Consider the following 26,723-nt stretch of genomic DNA (forward strand, 5'->3'; position numbering starts at 1 on the left):
GAGACTCTGATCAAACTGTTGTGGCACCCTTACGAGTCCTTCAGATGGGAGAAAGTGAGTCCATATGGGATTATAAGCCCTGGACTCGTACGGAACTTTTATCTATAGTTAAAAGTTTTCCCAAACCACAGGAAAACTCTGTCAAATTTGCTGAGGAGTTTCTGTTAATCTGTGAAACCTATGAACCCTCTGAGACAGATCTCCTCCAACTGTGTAAATTGTTAGCTCCTGCCAGTTATTATGAAAAATGGTTGGCTGCCGCAGACTGGCCAGCTGAGGCACGCCACTCAACCATAAAAAGTACTGGCCCAGATTCGGCATACAGAGACTGGTGTATGGCTCTTTGGAAGTGCCTGCATCAAGCCATTCCCAAAGTGTGGTCTCCTAAAACAAACTGGACAGCAATACGTTGCTGTAAGCAAGGGCAAGGAGTAAGCCCAGGCGACTGTAGGTCCCGGCTAACTGATATTTTTCCTACAACATTCAGGAATACAAGAGCCTGATGTAAATGGGCAGGGGGCCTTGGCACATGCATTTGTTGATGGTCTTCTCCCTGCCACAGGCAGCATGTTAAAACAAATAAGTGTGGGATGGGAGACTGAAACCACGGACAAATTGCTGGCAGTAGCAGAGCATTGCCACCGCACTTTAAAAGGAAAGGAGGAACAGTCCTCCCAAAAGTTAATGGCTCTGCAGATACAGCATTATTCAGGACTAAGCAGACCACACCGGGGACAGGGACGGGGTTGCGGAAGGGGGCAGGGGGCTGGATTAACTGGGGTTTGTAACTACTGTAAACAGCCTGGACACTGGAAAAAAGAGTGTCCAAGACGACCTAATAATTGTATGGGAAATCAAGTGAACCCCCGCTGGTTCCTCCAGCTGATCCCCAACCCTATTTTTCACCCCAACAATGATGGGATGCTGGGGAACCTCACAAAGTTTTAGCTCCCTTATTACCTCTGTCCCCTACTGGAGAATGTGTCCTGACTGTAAATGATCTCTCTCTCCCTTTTCTTGTTGATACTGGAGCTTCTCTTTCTACAATCCGCACTACTGAATTGCCTGAGGTTCCCCGATCTGGAAAATCTGTGTCTGCTGTTGGCATTACAGGGATCCCTACCTCTTTTCCCCTCTCAAAACCTTTGTCTGTTCAGGTCGGTCCCCTCTCTGAGGAGCATGCATTCCTCCTCTCTGATTCCACCCCTGCAAACCTTCTGGGACGGGACTTGCTATGCAAACTTGGCTGTTCTATTTACTGCTCGCCTCACTAGGTATGAACTTTTGCTGCTTTCAGCCTCACATATCACTATTAAGCGCTGCTCCCGGTTAAACCCTGCTACCCTCCTTCCTTTACCTAGTGATGGTGAACCCCATGACTGCCTTGCAACTGTCTCTGCTATCACTGTCCCGCGCCCCGACCTTTCAGATGTACCTCTCCCTAACTCTGACCTGGTATTATTCACTGATGGGTCCTGTTATAGAAATGACCAAGGCCACCTTCTTGCAGGGTACGCTGTGGTCTCTCTCTCTGAGACCATAGAAGCTGCGCCCTTACCCTCTGTGACCTCTGCCCAGGTGGCTGAACTGATTGCTCTAACCCATGCCTGCTTTCTAGCCGAGGGGCTCTCTGCCACTATTTTTACTGATTCTCGGTATGCCTTTGGGGTTGTGCATGACTTTGGCACCCACTGGCAGGCTCGAGGTTTTCTTACCTCTACTGGTACCCCTATCAAGAATGGCCCCTACATTGCCGCCCTCCTGTATGCAGTTTTACTACCGTCTGCCTTGGCAATTGTTAAGTGTACTGGCCACTCAGCGGCAGACACCGAGGTGGCAAAAGGTAATGCACTTGCTGATGCTACTGCAAAACATGCCGCCACTATAAAACCTTCACCAGAAGTGTTTCTTGGTCCCCTCTCTGTCTCTGTAACGCCACCATCCCTGTCTCATCTCGCTCAGCTCCAGGATTCTGCCCCAGAAACAGAGAAAGACTCCTGGAGTGCTTTGGGTTGCTCTGTGCATTCTGATTCCCTTTGGCGATCGCCCACCGGTACCTTTGTAGCCCCCCTCTCACTCTACCTGTCTCTAGCAGCCCTGCTACATGGTGTTTCGCATGTCGGCAAGGAGGGGATGGTCTCTGCTATGAGTAAGGCGGGGTGGTGGGCTCCCCATTTCAACCCGCCACTGTGCCGCTTGTGTTACTTGTCAAAGCCACAATGTAGGCAAATCTGTAAAAGTAACACAAGGGTTCTGGGGTTTGCCTCAAGCACCTTTCCTACACTGGCAACTTGATTTTGTACAAATGCCAAAGTGTCAGAAATATGAATTCATTTTCGTTATAATATGTCTGTTTTCGGGTTGGACTGAAGCCTTTCCCTGTTGCAAAGCTGATTCATTGTCCGTTGCAAAATGTCTGTTAAACCACATTATCCCTACCAAGGGAATTCCTGCCACTTTGTCTAGTGACCGGGGAACACATTTTACTGGAAAAATTGTTCAACATCTAAACCAGGTATTACATGTCACCCACCTGTTGCACTGCCTTTACCATCCACAGAGTGCAGGGGCAGTTGAAAGGCGAAATGGTGTGCTTAAAAATAAGCTGGCAAAAATCTGTAGTTCCATAGGGTTAAACTGGCCAGCTGCTTTATCACTGGCCCTTATGGAAATTCGGTCATCCCCATCCCAGAGACACAAATTGAGTCCATTTGAAATCATCATGGGACGCCCTATGCGAACAATGGCTAGACCTAAACCTAGCCCCAGCCCCAGCCCTAAACCTAACTCACAGCATGCTCCTTCAGTACTGCAAAGGGTTAATGCAAGCTGTGAGCTCCTTCCATTCGCAGGTGCGAGAAGCTTGGCCGACGGAACCCACCTCTGCTGCCTGTCACACTCTTGAGCCTGGTGATTGGGTCTACCTGCGGCACCACCTTCGGAAGCACGCCTTGGAACCCCGGTGGAAGGGTCCATACCAGGTACTGCTCACCACCCAGACAGCGGTGAAATTATCCGGCATCGCTGCATGGATCCACGCCTCACAGTGTAAGCCAGCGCCACCTCAAGGGGACCACGCACCTCTGCAAGACCACGCAGAACCAGCTTCAACCCCAGAAGACAAAGAGGAACAGCCTGCAATACCTTACAATCTGCGCTCTCGTAAGGGTTGCCAGAAGCAGAGGGTAAGCAGACAGCAGGACCCAACAAACAAGAAGCAGTAGTGAGCCTAGCGCCTGCCGCCTGGTGGACGTAAAACCATGACAGCGGTTCCCTCGAAAGGGGTTATCGGAACCAGAAAGGGTCCTGCTTCCAATATGTGTCCTTTGAGAAGCTTAATCCTCAGCTACTGTGTCCTGAGGGTCTGGGGAATCCAGAGTGCTAATCTAATGTTATTAAATGTCACCAGTGAAAGTAATGAAAAAGAACGATTGATGTATGGAATCCAGTAAGTCATTGGTCATGGGCGTAGCCTTGACCAAAAGGGGGGATTGTGGAAGTATAACATTGTATAAGTATAGCGTTGTATAAGGGGACATGCTGGATACATTGTATATGAAAGGGCATGCCAAAACATGTTACAAAGTATCTGAGGGAGCACATGTAGGGACAGTTAGCTTTTGAATGGAGAAGCAATTAAGATAGAGCCAGCACGTCTAAGAAACAGGCATCAGAATGGAAGGTGTGAAGGGCAATTAGTTAAGTTAACTGGAAGCTGTTAAAGGAGATTGTTAAGGGTGGCAGGTGGATCTCGAAGGGTGGTGACTAAAATCTTTTTTCTTCTTTTGTCTGTAACTTCTCTGTAACTTGTTCTCCAAAAACTGTATAAATTAAGAGACACAAGCCCCGCTTGGGGGGCTCACTTCTAAATGTATTAGCAGAGCAGCTTTGCTAATAAAACAGAATGGTCTGATAGATTGTGAGTCTGAGTAAAACTTTGACACTACGCCCATATGTTTGGGGACGGCATTTCCACCTGCAAACCAACCATGCTGCACTACAGTGGCTTCATACCGCCATGGGAAATAACAAAAAACTTATTCGGTGGAGTTTAGGTCTCCAAGATTTTGATTTCGACATCCAACACAACTCAGGAGCTTCTAACGAAGTGGCTGATGCACTCTCCCGTGAAAGTTTCCCAGAATCAACTGGTTAAAATCATCCTTGAGATGTGGAAAATATTGTTAGTCTTTATACAGTTAGTAGTATATTTAGAAGTGCATGTGTCTTATTAACTCTGTTTTCTCCTAGAGCTCCAGGAAGAAATCACAGCCAGTGTTTCACCCTATCTGTGATTTAGGGGCATGTCATAAATATAAAGGGAAGGGTAACCACCTTTCTGTATACAGTGCTATAAAATCCCTCCTGGCCAGAGGCAAAACCCTTTCACCTGTAAAGGGTTAAGAAGCTAAGATAACCTCGCTGGCACCTGACCCAAAATGACCAATGTGGGGACAAGATACTTTCAAAGCTGAAGGGGGGGAAACAAAGGGTTTGTCTGCCTGTGTGACGCTTTTGCAGATAAGGAATGCAGCCTTACAACTCCTGTTACGTTAGTAAGTATTCTAGCTAGAAATGCGTTAAATTTCCTTTTGTTTAATGGCTGGTAAAATAAGCTGTCCTGAATGGAATGTATATTCCTGTTTTTGTGTCTTTTTGTAACTTAAGGTTTTGCCAAGAGGGATTCTCTATGTTTTGAATCGGATTACCCTGCAAGGTATTTATCATCCTGATTTTACAGAGGTGATTCTTTTATCTTTTCTTTAATTAAAATTCTTCTTTTAAGAACCCGATTGATTTTTCATTGTTCTTAAGATCCAAGGGTTTGGGTCTGTGTTCACCTGTACAAATTGGTGAGGATTCTTATCAAGCCTTCCCCAGGAAAGGGGGTGTAGAGCTTGGCGTTTTTTTTTTTTTTGGAGGGGGGGGGAGACATTTCCAAGTGGGCTCTTTCCCTGTTCTTTGTTTAAAATGCTTGGTGGTGGCAGCATACAGTTCAAGGACAAGGCAAAGTTTGTACCTTGGGGAAGTTTTTAACCTAAGCTGGTAAGAATAAGCTTAGGGGGTCTTTCATGCAGGTCCCCACATCTGTGCCCTAGAGTTCAGAGTGGGGAAGGAAGCTTGACACCCTGCCTTTCTGCATTTCTCCCTATGGAAATAAAAGTGAGAGAAAAGTGGCATGGGAATGAAAAACAACCCCTCAAAAATTCCAAGAAAAAAATTCATTTTTATTAATTCAAAAAATGTCACTGAAAATGCATCGCATTTTCCACCTAGCTCTACAGTGCACTTTCTCCACTAATATTGTAATTGCTGGAGTGCCCCAGACACTGGACTACAGTAGCACTGCACTGAACCAGTGCAGCTGTGTTTTCCAGCACCGATAAGGTGCACTTGTGCAGATCTCTTGCTTAAGAGAGACCCTGGAGTGGAAAAATACAGGTCAAGATTCAGGTGCATCAACAGTAACATGTGGAGCGCTCAAAACAGGAACAGTGGGAACCAGGTACAAGGTCAGAATTGAGATGTGATGGCAGAACATATCAAGCCAGAGCAGAAAAGTAATATTACAACACTGCTGAAACTACGACTAGAATGCTGTGCCCAGTTCTGGTATCTACACTTAAAAAGGATGCTGAAAAATTGGAGAAGTTCAGAAAAAAGCTATAAGAACTATTTAAAGTCTGGAAAAAATGTGTTCCAATGACAAAGGAGTTCAATCTATTTAGCTTTTAAAAAGAGATGACTTGATCAGGCTTCATTAAGCACCTGCTTGGAGAGAAGAGATCTAATAGGAGCAGACAAACACAAGATCCCCAATGGCTAGAAGCTGAAGTTAGCCAAGGTCAAAATGGAAATAATTTGCAAATGTTTAAACAGATGATTATTATTTACATTGCAGTAGTGTGCAGGAGCCCCAGTCACAGAGCAGGGCTTCAGTGGCCGGGGCACTTTACAAACAAATCACAGACAGTCCATGCCTCAAGGGGCTTAACATCAAAGTATACAACAAAGGCCAACAGACAGACAGAAGATACAGATGGGGGGAGAACAAGCTAACAATGAAACAAAACTGTTCAGCATGGAAAGCAGCAGTCATAGCACACCAGATGCTTAATCATTATCAATTTTCTTGTAGGCATCATGGTAGAGGACAGTTAAGAAGAGAATTTAAGGACAACAATGAGATAGCTTCGAGAATATTTATGGGAAGCTTTCCCCATTCCTGAAGGAGGCAAGGAGAAAGTACAAAGGTGGTCATCTGAAAATGTTAACAAATGACTGATGAAGTCCAGTACTGTTGACAGAGGAAAGGTGGAGATAGATGTCCAATAATACATAAGAGGAGATAGGCAGGACCTTAAAAACAAAGATGAATAGTTTGTTTTTGATTAACCACTGGTCGGGATGTGGGAAATTTCTCATCACAGTGTCTTTAAATCAAGGTTGGATGTGCCTCAAAGATAAGCTGTAGCTCAACAGCAAGTTGTTGGACTTGATACAGGAATCCTCATCAGTGGGTGAAATTTTATGGTCTTGTTATTAGGAGGTTAGACTAGATGATCATATTGCTCTTCTCTGGCCTTAAAACTCTATGAATATGAATGTGTGAAATTGTCTGTGGGATACCCCTAGACAGTGTTATCACTCCTTCACTTTCATGAGCCATATTATTTTCAAGATAAACAAATCCTATTCCCATCTGAATGCCTAATTCAGAAGTCCAAATGGATTTTAAGAGCTAGTCTAGTTTTTGTACTGCTACATAATTTTAGAAATCGACATAGTAAATGTATAGCTATAAACTGTATTGATAGAAATACCTTTATACTGGTATAACTAGATCTGTCCACATTAGGGGGTTGTACTGCTTTAATTATATTGGTTTCTACACAAAAAGAAAAGGAGTACTTGTCGCACCTTAGAGACTAACCAATTTATTTGAGCATAAGCTTTCGTGAGCTACAGCTCACTTCATCAGATGTAGGTCACGAAAGCTTATGCTCAAATAAATTGGTTAGTCTCTAAGGTGCCACAAGTACTCCTTTTCTTTTTGCGAATACAGACTAACATGGCTGTTACTCTGAAACCGGTTTCTACACAGCTATTGTTGTGGAGTACAAAAGCCATGTCCAGACAAGTTCTCAGGAAAGTAAAAGAAACAAACTGATTAGAATCTTAACCTCTGATTAACAGTGGGATTGTAAGCACATTAGTCTGAGGTTTCTGATGATAACATTTAAACTGTCAGAAGTCAGTGTAAAGAAGAACAGGAAATTCACACCTCTCCATAATCTTATGGATGTTACCCCTTCCCTTGTTCTCTTACTATCTCGTTACTCCATTATTATATCATGTTAAATACTGATTTGTAAGTTCCATCTAGCATACCTTTGGCCATCATTGCAAATAATAAATCACAGATCCTCTCAAAGTTGTTTCAGACAGACACCAATGCATTAGTTTACATTCATTTCAAATTCTGAGGGTTATCTTTGCAAACTCAAGGCCTAGACTTAAGAGCCCAGTTATATGGCAATTTCAAAATTACCTGAAATTGTGTGGCAATTTATGCAGCCATGTAATCTGATATGCAAGGTTCTGGTCATAGCAAATGAAGTAGTTTGTCATTTTTACCTAAAAACAGTTACATTGTAGCATAATTAGCAATGAATGGTTGTGTATTTGGGTAAAGAACCAAACCCTTCTCAACTGCTTACTTGTGAGGAAATGTTGTAAAATGAAGCTACATTCTGGGGGGATGTGTTTTGCATAAAGAAAAGCAGAGGGAATTTAGAAGAGTGAAATTATTGATTATTATTCTGTATTATCTCCATCTAATACATCGGGGGGCGGCGAGGGGGAGCAGATAGCTCAGTGGTTTGACCATTGGCCTGCTAAACCCAGGGTTGTGAGTTCAATCCCTGAGGGGGCCATTTAGGGATCTGGGGCAAAAATTGGGGATTGGTCCTAATTTGAGCAGGGGGTTGGACTAGATGACCTCCCGAGGTCCCTTCCAACCCTGATATTCTATGTAGACTATATATACATATACACACATATATAAAATCATCAACATAAAAAAAGACATTTCCAGCTCCTGGCACTGAATGCTTATCTACTCACTTGAAAAACAAGCAATATTTTTTCTGGTTTGTATATCAACCACCAATATGAGGTTCTCGAGTCAAAACTCAGCTGGTTATTTCATGGGTGATAAATTCAAGCTGGAAGACTAAGAACAAATCAACATAAAAGTGTCCCTGCGAACACTTTAATGAAACTGTGTTCTGATAGAGTTCATGGTGTTCAAAGTTTACATGATTCTTTGACCTAAATATATAAAAATGCAATTACAGGAGAGGGGCTGTTAACTTGGAGGAAGAGAAGAAAATCTAAGTGATATCTGTCTCTAAAATGTTTGCCAAGAAAATTCTCTGAATCAGAAGTCTGGACAGTTAAGCAGTATTTACAGCTTTTTACAAGATGAACATTTATAATGTGTAATGAAGTGTCATGAGTATACAATAAAAGCTAGTCACCACAACTACACACACAGAACTACCAAGTGCTGCACACCCAGGAAGAAAGCAGAATGATCTGAAAGCAGCAGAAATGCAAGGTGGCCATGCATATTGGTGTGAGGGTGAAAGGAATGGTATGACACACCTCACTGCAGCATTTCTGGAAGCGTCTCTCCTCCCCTTTCACTTCCCGTGACACTATCAGCAGAAACTCTGACTGCTGGACCCGGCCATAGCCATACGGGGAACCTATACTGACAAGCTGCAACAATCAATCAGAGCAAAAAACAAAACAAAACCTTTGTAATGCTGGAGCATATAACTATCATCTGAACTGTACAAACAACAGATTGGCTCCTGTGAATTCACTTGCTACTCAAACAGAGTGTAATTATTTCTACTGTGTAAAAATGAAAGCTACAGTTTTTTGTATTCCCCAGAAAAGAATCCTATCTAATATATTTAAAATTCTTGCAGATGGTTACAAAGCCAGTTACGATTTGAAGGCAAATGCCAATTTCTTATCAAAGTCTGATTGTAATAAGTCAGTAAATACTTACTGGATTAGGGGATGGAAAAGTTATGGGATAAATTCTTCTTATTACAAGGGAACAGCATTGGTAACCCAATATATATTCCCGAGGAAATATATAAAATAAGTTAAAAGGAAAGAGAGTATATATATATATAAGAATATGAGTCAATTTTTAAAAGGTTAATTTTACAAAGCACCAAGAAGGAACTCTCTTACACAGTGGGGCCAAGCTTGCTTCCATTAAGTCTCTCAAAATACTAGGCCCATACATAGCAAGAATTTAATAATGCTGAAGTTCAGGATGTTTTCAGTTAAATTTTGTAGGTTCTCGTTGGATGAATTGTCTTCATAATGTTCTAATTATGTTCAACACCTAATCCACGCGAAAGCATATGCATGCCAGTGCACCTGACAAGGATTATGGCTTTAGATTAAATTTGAAGAGCTAGATATACAAGCTACTGTGGGACAAGCAGCTGACTATTCAGATTACATACTCATTTAAGATACCACCAATGAGAGGTGCTGGTCCAAAGCAATGATAGAGGATGTAATTTACAGTTCATATTATGTGAATAATTTTGAGGGCAACAGTTAAGTACTGACTTTGTATAATCACTCTACTTAAGAAGGCATTGTTGGACCAGATTTCAGACTATATTCATTGCTAATTTGTATGATGGACACAGTTTAAACAGAAAGGGTATGGACAATGCAAAATTATTTATCAAGTTTCTCATTTTGCACTGGATGATAAATATTTGGTTTCTGTGTTCTTCCAGAGGTGGTAATTAAATCATTCTCTCCAAATCATTCTCTCCACTGGTATGTTTAAAGAAACAGGATGGTAATTCAGCAGTACAAAACCACATTATTTCCTTGCGAGAGAAAGGGTTGGAAGTTAATTAATATGTGTATTTCACTTTTAAAGAAACTGATCCTTCAGTAGTACAAGTCACAAGAAAAACTCAACATTCAGAGAGATCTTTTAAAACCCAACAGACTGGGACAAATTCACAGCTTGTCTGATGGATAAAAATTTCAGCATGGAGAATGAATCTCCATCAAAGGATAGGTCACAAAGAAATGCACCAACAGATATTTCCAAGTACTTTACTGGAAAACAATTCCTAGAGGTAGTTTGTGGAATGTGAACTAATGTAGAAATGTGGTTTGCTAACACTGCTTTCGCTCAATAGCTGATGAGCTTCTTTAGATCCACCAGACCCTGCAACAGGCCCAGAAGTCTGATCATTCTCTCTCCCCCTTCGATTATCACCATTAGGATGTTATTTTAAGATACCTTTTCAAGCATGTTAAGTGAAGAGGAAACATCTTTGACCTATTGATCAAGTACAGCCCTTTAAACCATGTTAAGCCAGGTGCAGGGCTAGCTGGGATGTCAACCCACAGGAAGAGTATGGCCCTGGAGAAGTAGATAACTAACTGTGCATGGTTTTTACTATACACCACAGGGCATACTCCATATTGGGCTGGGTACCATCTCAGAGGAGAGAGAGATTGCACTGAAGGGGCAAAGGGATTTCTCAGAAAAAGATCACACTGTCACCACTGCATTCCCTCTTGGAGATAAAAAAGCTCAAAGGGAGACTCAGAGAACGTTAGAATCACACTGCAACTGGAGGGTATCTGCTAACAGAAAATCTGCAATGCAAACAGAGAATCCTGCCAGGGGCCAACTATGTGCTGGTGGGAAACTGGATGACAGATTGCACACCTGTTGTGTCAATCAACCTTAAACCATACATCCAAAACAGAGCATCGTGGAGAAGAGAAAAAATGAATTAAAAAAGCAAAAAATTTAAAACCAACAGCATTTCCCAAAGAATGCCTAATTCGGAAAGCAATATTAATTCTTTGTCTACGTAACTGCAAAGTTCCCCAGCGTTCAAGCATACTAGTCCCAAAGAATGGGCAGGTAAAGTGGAAGCTCTAATATCCTCGTCTCCTTCAAATAGGAAAAACTCTTTCTGCAAGAAACCAGAAACCAACTTCCTACAAAGAAGAACGTCCAGGGAACTCATTCAATTGTCACATGGATCAAGCGAAATCTAGCAGGTATTCTCAGGAATCTGCCCAAAACAGATATCATCAATATCTGGGCTGCAGAGAGGATCCTTATCACTTGAACTGGAGAACTGAATAATGAGAAGTCATCTGTGCACCTAGATTTCTTTCACCATGGCCACCAAACTGGGTGATCTGAACACCTTGCAAATTTCTAGGAGTGAACACAAAATGTCCCCTCTCATCTTCCTACTATTTTTAGGGCTCATTTTGTTTTTTAAATATGATTGTTATTGAGGGAAGGCTGAGTTAAAGTAGGTTTTACATTTACTTAAATGGCACTAAGCTTTGTAGTCATCTGGATCTCTTCCAGAAGCGAATTCCCAGAACTGTAGACCAGTCACCAAGAAAGCGGTTTCTTAAGCACACAAGTCTCTCTCTGGGGTTGAGTTACATTACTCTGCTGCTGGTAGATGTAGTGACCAGTTATCGTCCTGCAGGGTGAGGCGGTTCCTCAGGTAATTTCTTAATTGCCAAGTTTCCTCAGAGAAAGGTCACTGCAACCTTTAAAATGTGTTACTGAATCTAAAGTGCACTACAGAAAGTTATTTGTAGGCTGTTCAAATTAAGCTTATTTGTCCTAAGCAGAACAAGAACAGAAAACATTCATGGAGTTCACCTGCATTCCTTTGCACAACTGTTTTGATTTATTAGGTGCTAACAGTGTGCTTAGTACAAACATAGAAGCAGTTCAGATTTCAAAGCAAGTAACAGACTCATACCTTATCTGGTATTTTGATGTCCAGAACTGTTCCTACAATGTACAGTACTAATAATTTTTAGCAGATTAACTAGGTAGATTGTTTTAATACTTATGAAAAGTGCAGCATTAGAACTCTGGTCTCCAAAGCTGCCATTTTATCCATAGAAGTTAACACTGCCAAGGCAGCTGCATTAAAAGGTTCCCCCATATTGTTCCCTCAAGTGTGTCTCAGCCCTGTTCTGGAAGGGCCATCTGTAGGGCACAAGAAACATCTAATCCCTTTCACCAGAAGCCTTTGTACCACAGTATAAACTCATAAGAGCTGTGTGATGAAGATATCTACATAGACAAGAATTGGATTGAGATGACTGTAGAACTAGAACATTAATTTTCAGTTACAAATTGGCACACAGATGTCAATATGAATTCCATTCCCAATCTCTTCAGCCATTCACTTCTCAATAATCATTAAATTTGTTTAATGCCTGTATACAGAAAATAGTTTCTAATACATAAAACTTTAAAATTTCTCATCATGAATGTGACTTGGCAGTTTATATCAGGACAATCAATGAAGTCCTCTGTTTATCTTGTTACCTGTTCAAATTTCCAGCCATCGGACATAGTGGAGACCATTTGAGTGAGCTCCTCCTCCTGACACTGCAGCACCCTGTACACGTGTTTGACTGGCACCTTAAGGAAGAAACATCAGACACTCAATACAGCATGGAGTATTCAACAGTGTATACTATTGCTGGGATTTCCTGATTCCTTTAAAAAGATATTAAACAACAAAGACATTCTGAACATCAGAGGATCAGTGGGAGGCTCTAGCTAAGTCACTGGGTTTGGTACTTTTGGCATCTAATGAAGTGTTTGGAATGCTCTTCCTCTCAGTTCTTAACTGGGACCAGAGTCTCCAGCCAACAGCATTCCAGTTACATGGCCCAACATAACGTACGTACAGGAACACTTTTTGGAAGTGACGCATTTTCTTGTTTTTCTTTTGCTTGTTCAGATTCTGTCCATTCATTACCCTTTCAGAATAATCTTAAGACTTGAAACATTTCAGGCATTAAAACTCCTGACACTACACAAATCAGTGGGTATCCTAAAGAATGATACCCCTTTGAAAGTAACTACTCCTGGGGGAATACTGTACCACTGTGTAATGCAGAATTTTGCAGAAATTAATCTTGTGTGTACAGAATTTCCTCCCTCACCCCAGTAATGGGCTGCAGAGATGTTGCTGGACCCGGCAGAGCCCAGCTCACAAGTAGAAGACAAGGCTGGGGAGAAGAGGGAAGGAACTGGAGAGTTCCCAGCACACCCTGAAGGAAGGAGGTGGAGGCATGCAGAAATCTCCGTGCAAGCCCAGGACTCAGCATCAGGCTGTTTCTCCCTTTGGATCCCTGGGCTCTGGAGGGCAGAGAGTGTGAGCGTCTGAGCCGCGTGGAGCCCTGCAGCTGGCCTCTGGGGAGTAAAGGGTGAGAGTGTCTGGGCTGGGGGCTGGCAGGAGGGGGACCGATGGGGGGGGGGGCAGAGGGGGATAAGGGATGTAAGTGCCTGAGCTGGGGGAGGGGGGCTGTGGCTGGGCTCTGGAGGGGAGGGGGCGAGTGCCTGGGCTGGGTGGGGCCCATGGCTAGGCTCTGAGTGGGAGAGGGTGTGAGTGTCTGGCCCCCAGGCTGGGCTCTGGAGGGTGAGGGGGTAGAGAAACAGGAACTGGGTTGTCACAGGGGTTTCTTTAACTCTGTACTCCTGGGGGAATTTGTGTGTGTGTTTGTACTGTTACAGCTATATTTGCTGACAGGTATTTTGAAATCAATTACCAAAATAATTGAAACTGGTGTGATTATGTAGTGTTATTTTGACAAATAAAATTTGCAGAATTTTAAAATATTGTGCGCAGACTTTTTAATTTTTTGGCACAGAATTCCCCCAGGAGTATGACATAGCCCTCTGGAAATCTGGCTGTAATCCTAGGAAAATCCTAATACTAGGCTGTGAGAAGCTGGCTTTTCCACATTGCCCCAAACAGTACATACATACTGTCTGTACAGGATCATATCCCATCCTTTTCCCAAGGTTTAGTTTTTAAATACATAAATAAAATATAATAGAGGCCAAGGTTTCTCCCCAGGCCTATCTGCACCTAGGCTTTCACTCTAAGGAATGTTCAAACCAGATCCTAGACCCTCTCTGCCCAGAGAGCCCCTCTTACCACCTTTACATCCAGGGCAGGGCCTTATCTACTGCAACAAATCAGCAGGAATCTATCAGCATTTCCCTGAAGGGTTCCAGCTAAGAGTGCATCAACAGAAGAACCCTGCCGCTCTTTGACTAGCTGCAAGGAAACCCAGCTATCAGAGCATATCCTAATACCAGCTCCAGGGATATATCACACTAACAACAAATCTTGAACATATTTTCCCCACTTAATAGAGTTTCTCTGCCACATTTACTGCATGTTCATTTTTATGAAGAAAGAGTCATAGATTGATCTGAGAGAGACTAGAATCCTTTCCTGAATACTCACAGCGCTGAAGATGCGGAAGGTAACCCGGCTACAGAAGTATATGACAGGAGCTAGAGGATGCAATGAATAGGCTGCAAGGAAGGATTAGAAGGGAAACTGTTCATACTCTAACAGGAGTGGCTTAAGGAAATAAACTGTTAGAGATGTAAAGCTTTGGTTTGTGACAATGTATTCAGCATCACCCTTACAAAAAATAGGGACTGAACCAGTCACACAGGAACTTATCAATTATGTTTCAACCTTTAATCAGCTTCTGGCTCAATGACAGTCTAAGGCTATGTCTATACTGCATATCTTCCAGTGGAACAACTGTGCTGCTACAGCTGGGACACTGTAAGGTCTTCTGTCTAGCTGCTCTCTGCTGGCAGGAGAGAGCTCTTCTGCTGGCAAAATAAAACCACCCCTAACAAGCGGCAGTAGCTTTGTCGACGGGAGAGCATCTCCCGCTAACAAAGCACTGTCCACACTGGCACTTTTTGTCAGTAAAATGTTTGTCAATCATGGGGTGTGTTTTTTCACACCCGTGGCTGACAAAAGTTTTACCAACTAAAGTGCAGTGTAGATGTGGCCTCACACTTTAAAATATACTTGCTTCTCTTGGGAAGCCACTAGGATATGGTTCAATCACAAAGGCTTCTTCCTTTAATAGAAAGCAGATTATTTTAGATTAGATGAGAATGCTCTGGTCATCGTGCTTATCCAGTCCTACCCAGGATAAGAATTTAAACAGTAATTATCCCATAGGGAGAGGGTCTCCCATCACCTCATATGTAAAAGATTTAAATCCAAAAGCAGAGAGAATCTGCTGTCACAGCTCTCTGTATCTTCTACACTAAATATCCCTCCAGAGTTTAAATTCCATGACAAGCAGGTTTCTCACACACCAATATCAAGTCATGTTTTCAGTTACTCAAAATCTGAAAGCATTCTAATGAACAAGCGTTTGGTAACATTTGGTCATGCCCTTTGGCATCATGCAGGTCACCGGGTACTGCAGGGCACTAGCATTCAGTTTTCTGTCCTTAGTCAGCAGAGCTGAAGCCACAATCCCAAATCTTGTTAGGGAAATGGTGAGTGAAAAAAGCACCTACTCAACATCAGCAGGGGTATGACAAATGAGAACTCTTATGTCAGAATTAGGAAGGTGCGTTAGGAAATGGCCTCACCTGTGAGATTTTGCTGTCTCTCTCTCTTATTTTGTCCTTTACCAATTTTATAAGTGATGTGATGTTGTAGAATTCAGCTTCTTCTAGTACACCTACGAGAAGAAACAATTATGTTTGAAAAGACAGTGTAAACAAAGAGTGCAAGCCAAGGACTCCTAGCCAGTTTCTTGGAAGATCTCTTTCACTACATGGGAAACAGTTTGCCTCATGAGCAGCTGCTTGAACAAGATGAATAGGTCTGACTTCCTTCACTCACATGTAATTCATCGTTTAGTTCATTCTGAAGAACTGTCCTAGAACCAAACCCAGAAAAACTTTACAAGGCCATTTCAGGAAACTTATTCTAGGCTCGAAGTACAAGCACAATTAATGAAGTGTTTTTAAAGGGACACACATACTTTTAGAAATGGCCCAATAAAAAAAATTGATTTTCTAATAGAGTATCCCTTAAACACAGAAACACAATAAATGTCATTCCAGATCAGACCAGGGTTCATCTAAATCCAGTCTGTGAACAGTCCCAGTTGCTTCAGAGAAAGGTCCAAAACATTCTGCAGAAGGCAGCTATGGAATAACCAGGCCACAGGAAAAGCTTCTTCCTAACCGCCATTAGTTAGAGATTGTCTTATGCCCCAACGTTGCTCACAGAGGCCTTTTTTCTTGGCTGCCAACACCACATTGCAGTCTCATGTACAGAGTGCTGTCCATTCTCACTTTCAACATTCCCTGCTTTCTGCCTCATATTGAGCGTGTGTGTTTCACAATATTTTCCCAATTTTAAATTTAAATTTGGTTTCCTACTCATGTTTCTAACCTCTCTAGTTCCCTTTTGTATCATCTCTCAGTCCTCCTATCTCCTCTCAATTTAGTTTCAATAATATAAGATTCAATCAATGCACAAACAAATAGTTAATCTGGATGATATCAGAAAATTTACAGGGAAGCCTAGAATTGCCCCTGTTGGTCAAGGACGTAATTTCTGACAAGTGCAAATACTATCATCAGGTAATTAAAAGTAATGGGATAAAAAGTAGAATAATCTTTCAAAGGAGGTGATGGGAATCCCATTGCTTAGGATACTTAACATTAGACTGGGACAAATTCCTAGAAGGGAGACAGAATAATTCTGCAGTGGCCCCCTCTTGGGGATAGACAGAAGATATACATTTTCTAACTTTTGTGACTATTTCTGACAAGTGCAAAACCATACAGTTCTGGTGTGCAAGACTGGGGAGAATTGACTGGAGCCTCTGTATTGATGGTACATTAGTGGTGGGGAGATCATTGATGTAACACAGTTGGGAGTGCCCCTGCCTGTGGATGTCTGTGTAATTGCAGGGCCAATCAGAGGTTTGTGGTTTGACACAGCATCAGTGTGAGAGGAATACCTCAAGCTGGGGGGACAGAGGGCTCAGCGGTGCCACAGTCCAGGTTGCACCCCATCACATGGATATGAATTGGGGCCCATGAAGGAGTGGATTCAGAAAGTGTGTCCCCTAATTGGTGTAGTCTGCATCTCAGAAGATCCCAGCCCTCACTTGTTTTTTCTTGCTTTACATCTTCAACACCTCATTTCACAGCTATCCTTAAGAATACTGGAAGGGTCTTTCTTTTAAGACCATCAGTACTGTAAGAGAGGTAGGGCTGTCAACGTTAAATGATACAAGGCACCTAATTACCATGACTGAATGCGTGCCTCCTAACAGTGTTTCCAGCTCATGGAGCAAGGTCAAGAATCAAACTCAGGTCTATGGACAGCACTAACCAGTCTTATGCTACTCAGTTTTGTCTGAGGCATGGTAGAATGCTGTAGAGATTTGTCTGCAGTGTAACTCAAAAATGAAAATGGAAATTGATTTAATAAGACCTTCCTTCTACAGGCAAGCCCACTTCTCTTTTGTGGTTTTCACAGCAATTACAATACTGCGAAAGAGTAAAGTAAACACGGGATTTGGTTTAAGTCCTACCTTCCTCTGCTAGGTCCTTGTTAATAACGAGTTTTCCATGTCTGAGATAGTTCAGCACTGGCCCAAAGTAGGTCGGGTCTCTGTCTATTAAATAGGCACCTGTTTCATCCTGTTAAAAAAACAAAACAAAAACAAACCCACAACAGCCAAGAAAACTCAGTGGATTAAATGCCCAATAGACTGGTGTGCTCAATTATACACACACACACACACACACACACACAGTTAAAAATCTACAGTTAACCAGTTAAATTACATTAGGGCACAGGTTCTCACAAGAAATGTTTTCATGGCCTCAGAGTGTGGCCACCAACTAGTGCTGTTGGCTGCTCTGACAATTTTTCCTAAAATACTCAATTACTTAAGGAAAAACAAATAAATATGCACATACACATGTCCATATCATTGTAATTTATATATGTAGGGTTTTTTCCACAGACTTAATAATAAAAATAATGTACAGTTTTCTCTGTTCCCTACTGGACTTAAACAGAATTGAAACAAATAATGTGTTTTGCATGTTCTTGTCCCTTTTTGTTGTCGTCTCTTGCTTTTTTTCTGTTTTTTTTTTTTTAAAGACTTGCTAGTTAGTAAGTGTATTTCTGTGAAAGGTAATATTTGTATTTTGTTAATATTACTTTTCACAGCAGCAGAGTTGCTAGCTAGCAGGGAGGCAGTAAAAAGTGATATTAACAAACATACATATATCACTTTTCACAACAGACTTACTCAGCCCTTGCAAGCTGGAGGACAAATTAAGCCCTGGATGGGGAGGTGGGTATGGAGGCAGCTGGGAGCCAGAGGTGATGGGGGGGGGTGAGGGGGGGTAAGTCTGGAGACCAGAGCCCTGCAGTTGTGAAGCCAGGGACTGGGCCTGAAGGACGCAGTGGGGCTGGGGCAATGTGTGTGTGGGGACAGAGGGAGGTGAGGTTGGGGCCAGTAGTCACTGGGGCTGGATCACGTGGCCCCACGACTAGAGTCTGGGGTTCAGGACTAGTGCGGGGGGTGGGGGAGGGGGACGACAGACTAGGGTAGGGGCAAAGTAGCTGACAACTTTGGGCCAGGAGTTGAAAGGGAGGAGGATGAAGGGACAAAAGGGGACAGGGACAGACGCGCCTGACTGAAAGGGAGAGGCTTAGGGTCAGCCAGGGTCTGCATGGGGGAGGCTCTCCAATTCCCTAACACTTCCCCCACGCCACCGTCCCAAAAAACTCTTCCATACTTCTCCAACCCACCCCCAACAACCCTCCGGTTCATTCTCAGGCTCCTTCCCAGCAATTATTTCCCTGTTTCTCAGCTCCTCCGTTACCCCTGACTCTCCCACAAGCCTTTGCACTACTTCTGAGGGGGTGCCGGAAATACATTTTTGTTTTGTAATTTAAATAAATTATTACTCAGAGTTCTGTGTTAATATGCCTAGTAAGGACTCTATTTGTCAAGAAACATTTCCTGAATCTTTTTTTCATCTGTATTGTCACAGACATACTTGCTGACAATATTTTGTAATAAATTACCAAAATAATTGAAAATGGCATGATTATATTGTGTTATTTTGACAAATAAAAATGCAGAATTTTAAAATATTGTGCACATAATTTTTAGGTGCAGAATTCCCCCAGGAGTACAGTGGGAATGAAAAACAAAAAGAAACAACCCCCCACTCCCAAGGCCTTCAACTGCATATATAATTTACAATACAGTAGTTTAATCTTTTGTTGTAGGTTGATATACCTAAAACCCCTCCTTCCAGCCTGTTTCAGGTACACGGGGACATCATGGGGTGGAGTATGGTAGTGGACTGAGGAAAGGTTGCTTGTGAACTACATTCAGAGAGCAATCTGAAAGATGTGGCCTATGATCCATGTAGACACATGAGGATCAGGTATTAATGTTTGGATTAAATGTTTACAGTATGGCCTGTAGTGTTCTGTGGGATAGCGAACAAAGCTTGAGAATTTCACTTGAAGAGACATTAGGAAACATTGACTATAATAGGGTTCAAAAAAGAACTAAATAAATTCATGGAGGACAGGTCCATCAATGACTATTAGCCAGGATGGGCAGGGATGGTGTCTCTAGCCTGTTTGCCAGAAGCTGGGAATGGGCAGCAGAGAATGGATCACTTGATGATTACCGGTTCTGTTCATTCCCTCTGGGGTACCTGGCGTTGGCCACTGTTGGAAGACAGGATACTGGGCTAGATGGACCTTTGATCTGATCCAGTATGGTCGTTCTTACTCCCAGTCAGAGGACTAAGGAGACCTGAATCAATACTTCCAGAATTTAAGTTTCCATTTTAAAAGATAGCATTTCAAATGTGAATCCATGTGATCAATGCAGTGTTGCTTTCCCAAGACAGCAGACAGCTCCAATGTTTTAAGCAGCATGGTAAAGTTTACAAAACTGGTCAGTTTCACTAATGCTATTCAGTACTTTGTAGGCTGCAAGAAATTCAAGAATCAAGTGAATTTCATTCTTCTGCTCGGGAATGCTGTAAACTGCAGAACAGATAGGCACTAGAGCTATTTGTAGGGTAGGACCTTGCCAAAAAAAAAGGGGGGGGGAAGAGGATGGAGGAGGGAATAGATTAGCAGACACCTTTCTCCATAACCACCCAGTCCCTGACAAAGATCTAAAATACCATATACCGACCTCTCCTTCTTGAAGCCAGCAAGAGACTAAGGGAGGGGAACGCAGGCACAAAGGAAGGGCTAAGATGAAGCTATCAAGATACCAAATAGACTATTTTTATTTATTATTTGTAATGCCTGGGGGCCTCAATATGGGATAAGGACCCTATTGTAGTAGGTGTTCCACACACACACAATAAAACAACAGTAACTGCCCCAAACTGTTTACAGTCCAGCACGATATGGAAGATGAAGCCTCCAACTAGGGTCAAGGGCAGGCAACCCTCATAAGAATCCAAGCATACACTCCTTGTAGGCTTGTAAAGCTCTGATTATTCAAACTAACATATGATGAACACCTTCCCTAATTACACCTAAGCTTTTTTTAAAAAAGGAGTCTCACAAGGCAGAAGTTTATGCAGGTGAATTTTCAGGCAGATTGATTTTGTTCTGGTGAAGCTGCAGGTGTACTTTGGGTTTAATGGAAAACTAGACACAACCTTGACTACAAAAAATGACAACAGCTCTCCATAATGAAACTGAGAACAAATGATTATACATGATGGAAAAAATGTATACGGTCTTCAAAAAGGAATTAAGTGACGGGATAACTATTTTGTACAAAATATCTGATTTTTTTTTTTAAATACCATACACTGTAAAATTGCTCAGGATATGACCATTACTACATTACAGAAAATAACTATGCTGTCAATGAACCGTAGTTAAGCCATGCAGAGACCAGGTAATGTTTGATAAGCTCTAGCCATACTCACCTCTATGAGCCAAGCTCATAAGTAAGATTTTTTTTTTTGGGTTAAAAATTCTATATAGTTAAAGATATATTATGGATAGGTATGTCAAAAATAGCACATTTATAAAATATATGCATTTAGATAAAACTTATCCATACTAATAAAATCCAAGAGAAACATCTGATGAATGAGTAACAGCAAGCTATAAACATGCCCAATACAAATTAAATTGACTAAAAGAGGACATGATCATGGCATGTATTATAGATGGTATATAGAAGGCAGAGCAGGTAAACATTCACTCTCATTCAATATGGGGTGGTGGAGGGGGGGCATGAAACCAACAGGGAGAAAGTTTTAAAATGATAAGAGGGAGCACTTTAAAAAAAAAAACCTACCCAATGCACAGTCTTTAGAACTCATTGCCATAATACATCACTAACTAGGGTGCTGTATAGCTTGGATGGCCTCCACCTCAGCAGAAGAGAAGCCTGGGAAACAAGCAGGGAGAACTGGAAGTCCTGGCACAGGCAAGGAATTATGATGTGATTGGAACAACAGAGACTTGGTGGGATAACTCACATGACTGGAGTAATGTCATGGATGGATATAAACTGTTCAGGAAGGACAGGCAGGGCAGAAAAGGTGGGGGAGTTGAATTGCATGCAAGGGAGCAGTATGACTGCTCAGAGCTCTGGTATGAAACTGCAGAAAAACCGGAGAGTCTCTGGATTAAGTTTAGAAGTGTGAGCAACAAGGGTGATGTCATGGGAGAAGTCTGCTATAGACCACCGGACCAGGGGGATGAGGTGGACAGTGCTTTCTTCCGGCAACTCACGGAAGTTACGAGATCGCAGGCCCTGGTTCTCATGGGAGACTTCAATCACCCTGATATCTGCTGGGAGAGCAATACAGCGGTGCACAGACAATCCAGGAAGTTTTTGGAAAGCGTTGTGGACAATTTCCTGATGGAAGTGCTGGAGGAACCAACTAGGGGCAGAGCTCTGCTTGATCCTGGTCGAGTTCAGGATCCTGACACAGGGAAGAAAGGAGAGCAGGAGAATACGGACCCTGGACTTCAGAAAAGCAGACTTTGACTCCCTCAGGGAACTGATGGGCAGGATCCCCTGGGAGAATAACATGAGGGGAAAAGGAGTCCAGGAGAGCTGGCTGTATTTTAAAGAATCCTTATTGAGATTACAGGGACAACCCATTCCGATGTGTAGAAAGAATAGTAAATATGGCAAGAGACCAGCTTGGCTTCACAGTGAAGTCCTTGCTGATCTTAAACACAAAAAAGAAGCTTACAAGAAGTGGAAGATTGGACAAAGGACCAGGGAAGAGCATAAAAATATTGCTCGGGCATGCAGGAGTGAAATCAGGACGGCCAAATCACACCAAATCTGCATGCGAGAGTGCTAAAGGAGTTGGCGGATGTGACTGCAGAGCAATTGGCCATTATCTTTGAAAACTCATGGCGATCGGGGGAGGTCCCGGACGACTGGAAAAAGGCTAAAGTAGTGCCCATCTTTAAAAAAAGGGAAGGAGGAGGATCCTGGGAACTACAAGCCAGTCAGCCTCACCTCAGTCCCTGGAAAAATCATGGAGCAGGTCATCAAGGAATCAATTCTGAAGCACTTAGAGGAGACGAAAGTGATCAGGGACAGTCAGCATGGATTCACCAAGGGCAAGTCATGCCTAACTAATCTAATTGCCTTCTATGACGAGATAACTGGCTCTGTGGATGAGGGGAAAGCAGTGGACGTGTTGTTCCTTGACTTTAGCAAAGCTTTTGACACGGTCTCCCACTGTACTCTTGCCAGCAAGTTAAAGAAGTATGGGCTGGATGAATGGACGATAAGGTGGATAGAAAGCTGGCTAGATCGTCGGGCTCAACGGGTAGTGATCAATGGCTCCATGTCTAGTTGGCAGTCGGTATCAAGTGGAGTGCCCCAAGGGTTGGTCCTTGGGGCGGTTTTGTTCAATATTTTCATAAATGATCTGGAGGATGGTGTGGATTTCACCCTCAGCAAGTTTGCAGATGACACTAAACTGGGAGGAGAGGTAGATACGCTGGAGGGTAGGGATAGGGTACAGAGGGCCCTAGACAAATTAGAGGATTGGGCCAAAAGAAATCTGATGAGGTTCAACAAGGACAAGTGCAGAGTCCTGCACTTAGGACGGAAGAATCCCATGCACTGCTACAGACTAGGGACCGAATGGCTTGGCAGCAGTTCTGCAGAAAAGGACCTAGGGGTTACAGTGGACGAGAAGCTGGATATGAGTCAACAGTGTGCCCTTGTTGCCAAGAAGGCCAATGGCATTTTGGGATGTATATGTAGGGGCATAGCGGGCAGATCGAGGGATGTGATCGTTCCCCTCTATTCAACACTGGTGAGGCCTCATCTGGAGTACAGTGTCCAGTTTTGGGCCCCACACTACAAGAAGGATGTGGAAAAATTGGAAAGAGTCCAGCAGAACGCAACAAAAATGATTAGGGGACTGGAACACATGACTTATGAGGAGAGGCTGAGGGAACTGGGATTGTTTAGTCTGCGGAAGAGAAGAATGAGGGGGGGATTTGATAGCTGCTTTCAACTACCTGAAAGGGCGTTCCAAAGAGAATGGATCTAGACTGTTCTCAGTGGTAGCAGATGACAGAACAAGGAGTAATGGTCTCAAGTTGCAGTGGGGGAGGTTTAGGTTGGATATTAGGAAAAACTTTTTCACTAGAAGGGTGGTGAAGCACTGGAATGCGTTACCTAGGGAGGTGGTGGAATCTCCTTCCTTAGAAGTTTTTAAGGTCAGGCTTGACAAAGCCCTGGCTGGGATGATTTAGTTGGGGATTGGTCCTGCTTTGAGCAGGGGGTTGGACTAGATGACCTCCTGAGGTCCCTTCCAACCCTGATATTCTATGATTCTAAGAGGGACAAACTCCTTGGGGACAGGCTGGCAAGAATAGTCAGGAGAGTGGTTAAACTAATAGCAAAAATGAAGGTATTAAAATGAATTAAAATGAACTTTACATGTTAACTAGTACAATACAGCAAGATTTACTGTTTGTAGGCCTTTCTACTGTACATCAGCCATGACTTTTACAGAATCTATAATTCCTCAGGTTTCTGATCTTCAAAGTTTGTTCCAATTGTTGTCATCCCTACTCAGGGTGGATCAAAAAATTGATTTAAATTTTTTTTTTCAATTTGTTGAATTTAATTTGAATACAGGTTTATTGTTAAAAGTAAACCTATTTAAAATTAGATTGTCAATTTGAAATTTATTTTAAGGCCTAAACTCACTTTAGTCTATTAAAATCTTTTAAATTAAACTAAAAAAGTTAAGAGGTATAGCTATAAAAACTAAGAATCTGAATAAATTTAAGTTAAACTATATAAGTGCTTAAATAAATATGTATAAATATACTGTATCTTCCTGGTTTGCAAAAAGATGCACCAAAATCAGTGTAAAAGCTATATTTATTTCAAAACAGCTTGTTTTAATGGTTATGATGCTCAACTTTTCGTTAGGAAAATAACTAAAAGGTATAAATGCAGAACATGTTTAAAATCAGTGATTTAACATAAAGGTTTTCTGCTTGCTGATTTAAATAATGATTAAAATTGATGACAGTCATTCTTCATGAACTAAAAAGCCAAAAGGGATCATTGCGATGTCTAGTCTCTCCTCCTGTGTGACACAGGCCAGAAGACTTCCCTGAGTTATTCCTGTCTGAATTAGAGCACATCTTTTAGGAAAATATACAGTGTTGATTTAAAATCTGTCAGTGATGGATAATCCACCATAACCCTTGATAAATTGTTCTAATGCTTAATTACCCTCGCTGTCAAAAATGTATGCCTTATTTCCAGTCTGAATTTGCCTAGCTTCAGCTTTCAGCCACTGGATCGTGTTATACCGTTCTCTGATAGATTGAAGGAATTTCATTTCTAAATTTTGTTCCTCACGTAGATATTTTTAGATTATGATCAAATCACCTCTTAACCTTCCCTATGAGTTTATTCACTGCCCAGCACAATGGGGTTCTGATCTTGACTGTACTGTACTAGTGCCAAAAGAGATCAATTATTAATGATAATAAAAAGCTTAATGCAACAAAGTTGTGGAGTAAATTGAAACTCAGGAAATGCAAGAGTTTAAGATAACAGCTATATTCATAAGGTTGCTTTGCATATGAAGATTTTCTATTACAGGGGCTAAATGAGTGGCCTGGTTACCCAGCAGTTCCTTTTGAAGTCAATGACCTCCCTGGGAATTGCTAGCACTCAGTATTTTTGAAGTTGTACAACAGCTGCCCTATATAACTAGGATCTTATGGCTCCTCAGGAAAGGAACCGTGTCCTCATGTGTGTTTGTATGGCACTTAGCACACTGGTTACCACATTACAAATAACCACCCCCCAAACCGCAAATGGAGTGAAAGTGGATCTTGGTTTATCCTTAGACATAAGGATTGGATTACAGAGAGGACTGCACCTTGATGACACTTGCATTTTCCCTGTTCTCTCAAGTGAGCTGCACTTGATAAATGCCCTGGGCACAGTATGCAATAGAAAAGCCAATTAGTAGAACTTTGCGCTGCTGCTGATCCTTTGACAGAGAAGCAAAGATTCTTCCTGCAGGCTGGCCTGATAGATATGTGGGAGTAAAAACTGAGGTTTAGAGATACGAACCAACCCCACGGCTTTAAAAATGCAGTTACTGGGGCTAAGATCCTCAAGCTGAACATGAATTCATGGATAAATATGTTGAGTGCTCTCAAGTCAAGAAAGGTGGTAAAACCCTTGTCATCTCTGGGATAAAAAATTAATGGAAATCGAATCCCAACGTATTGAGAAACCTATTCTATTGATCCAAACTGCAAAAGGATGAAAACACCTTTTACTGATCCTGTGGGATGGACAGGAAAGTTGGTGGTTTGGAGGCACGGAGTGATACCGTACTGGAGAAACTATCAACTCCACGTCACCTCAAAGACGAACAGTGGTCTCCAAATAGGGAAGTGGGAGTTGAGGAAAAAAACCAACCAATAATTGGTTCAGGTATCAACTTCACCTTTAAACATTCTGTTTGGAAAAGAAAGAGGGCCATGAGGTCATAGATGATGATCTGTGCTTCTTCCTACAGGATCTGAATGTCTGCTTACTGAAATAAGAAGGCTGAGATAACTTCTGGTATTTGAATGGTGCTTTTCTTTTGAAGGGCTGTTGATAAAGAGCCTGGGATCTCAACATTGACTTAGAATTCTTTAATTTCTCCTGTGTCTCATCTGTGCAGACACTAAAGAGATCTAGGCCACTTCAAATGGGTTATCTTGCACCTTTTATGGACAAACCAGAATACTTTAGACAGCCAGCTCATCTGTTGGTCTGCAGTCACTACTGTCCCCAAGTGGCTGTGCCTGAGGCATCACAAGCAGATTTTAATGAATACTTCTGCTTTTTATAAATCAGGCATCAAGTCTTCCACCCACTTCCTTAAGCTCCTCAGGAAGATGATTCAATAAAAGGGGATCTTGTCTTCAGAATATTACAGTCCAACCTCGATATGATGGACACCAATCTTACAAACAATCAGTTATACAAATATCCTTCATCAGGGGTTTGGGAAAATCACATAACAAAAGTGAAGAAGAAAAAATTGACCTTTATTTCTCATCCAATATCTTCAATGCACTGGAAATAAATTTGCACTAGTTTGAAGAAGAAGAAAGTGATGCAGGGCACCATACTGCAACTTATGCATTCTACCTCCTGTAATTTTGAAATGTTCAGTTTCATGAACTTTTTGATTTTATGAA

General features: G+C 42.1%; 1 protein-coding gene across 1 annotated transcript in view; it reads right to left on the reverse strand.

Moving 5' to 3' along the window:
* Positions 1-26,723, reverse strand: part of PDPK1 (3-phosphoinositide dependent protein kinase 1) — a 161,741-nt gene that overhangs the window by 29,814 nt on the left and 105,204 nt on the right. Inside the window, exons 15-18 of the mRNA XM_084642354.1 lie at positions 17,521-17,629; positions 15,554-15,645; positions 12,449-12,544; positions 8,671-8,787 (exon numbers count right to left, since the gene is read on the reverse strand). Of these exons, the coding sequence (XP_084498480.1) occupies positions 8,671-8,787; positions 12,449-12,544; positions 15,554-15,645; positions 17,521-17,629 (414 nt within the window). The remainder of the gene's footprint in view (positions 1-8,670; positions 8,788-12,448; positions 12,545-15,553; positions 15,646-17,520; positions 17,630-26,723) is intronic.

The sequence above is a fragment of the Lepidochelys olivacea genome (genome assembly GCF_965140295.1).
Source record: "Lepidochelys olivacea isolate rLepOli2 genome assembly, chromosome: 10".
Taxonomy (NCBI): domain Eukaryota; kingdom Metazoa; phylum Chordata; order Testudines; family Cheloniidae; genus Lepidochelys; species Lepidochelys olivacea.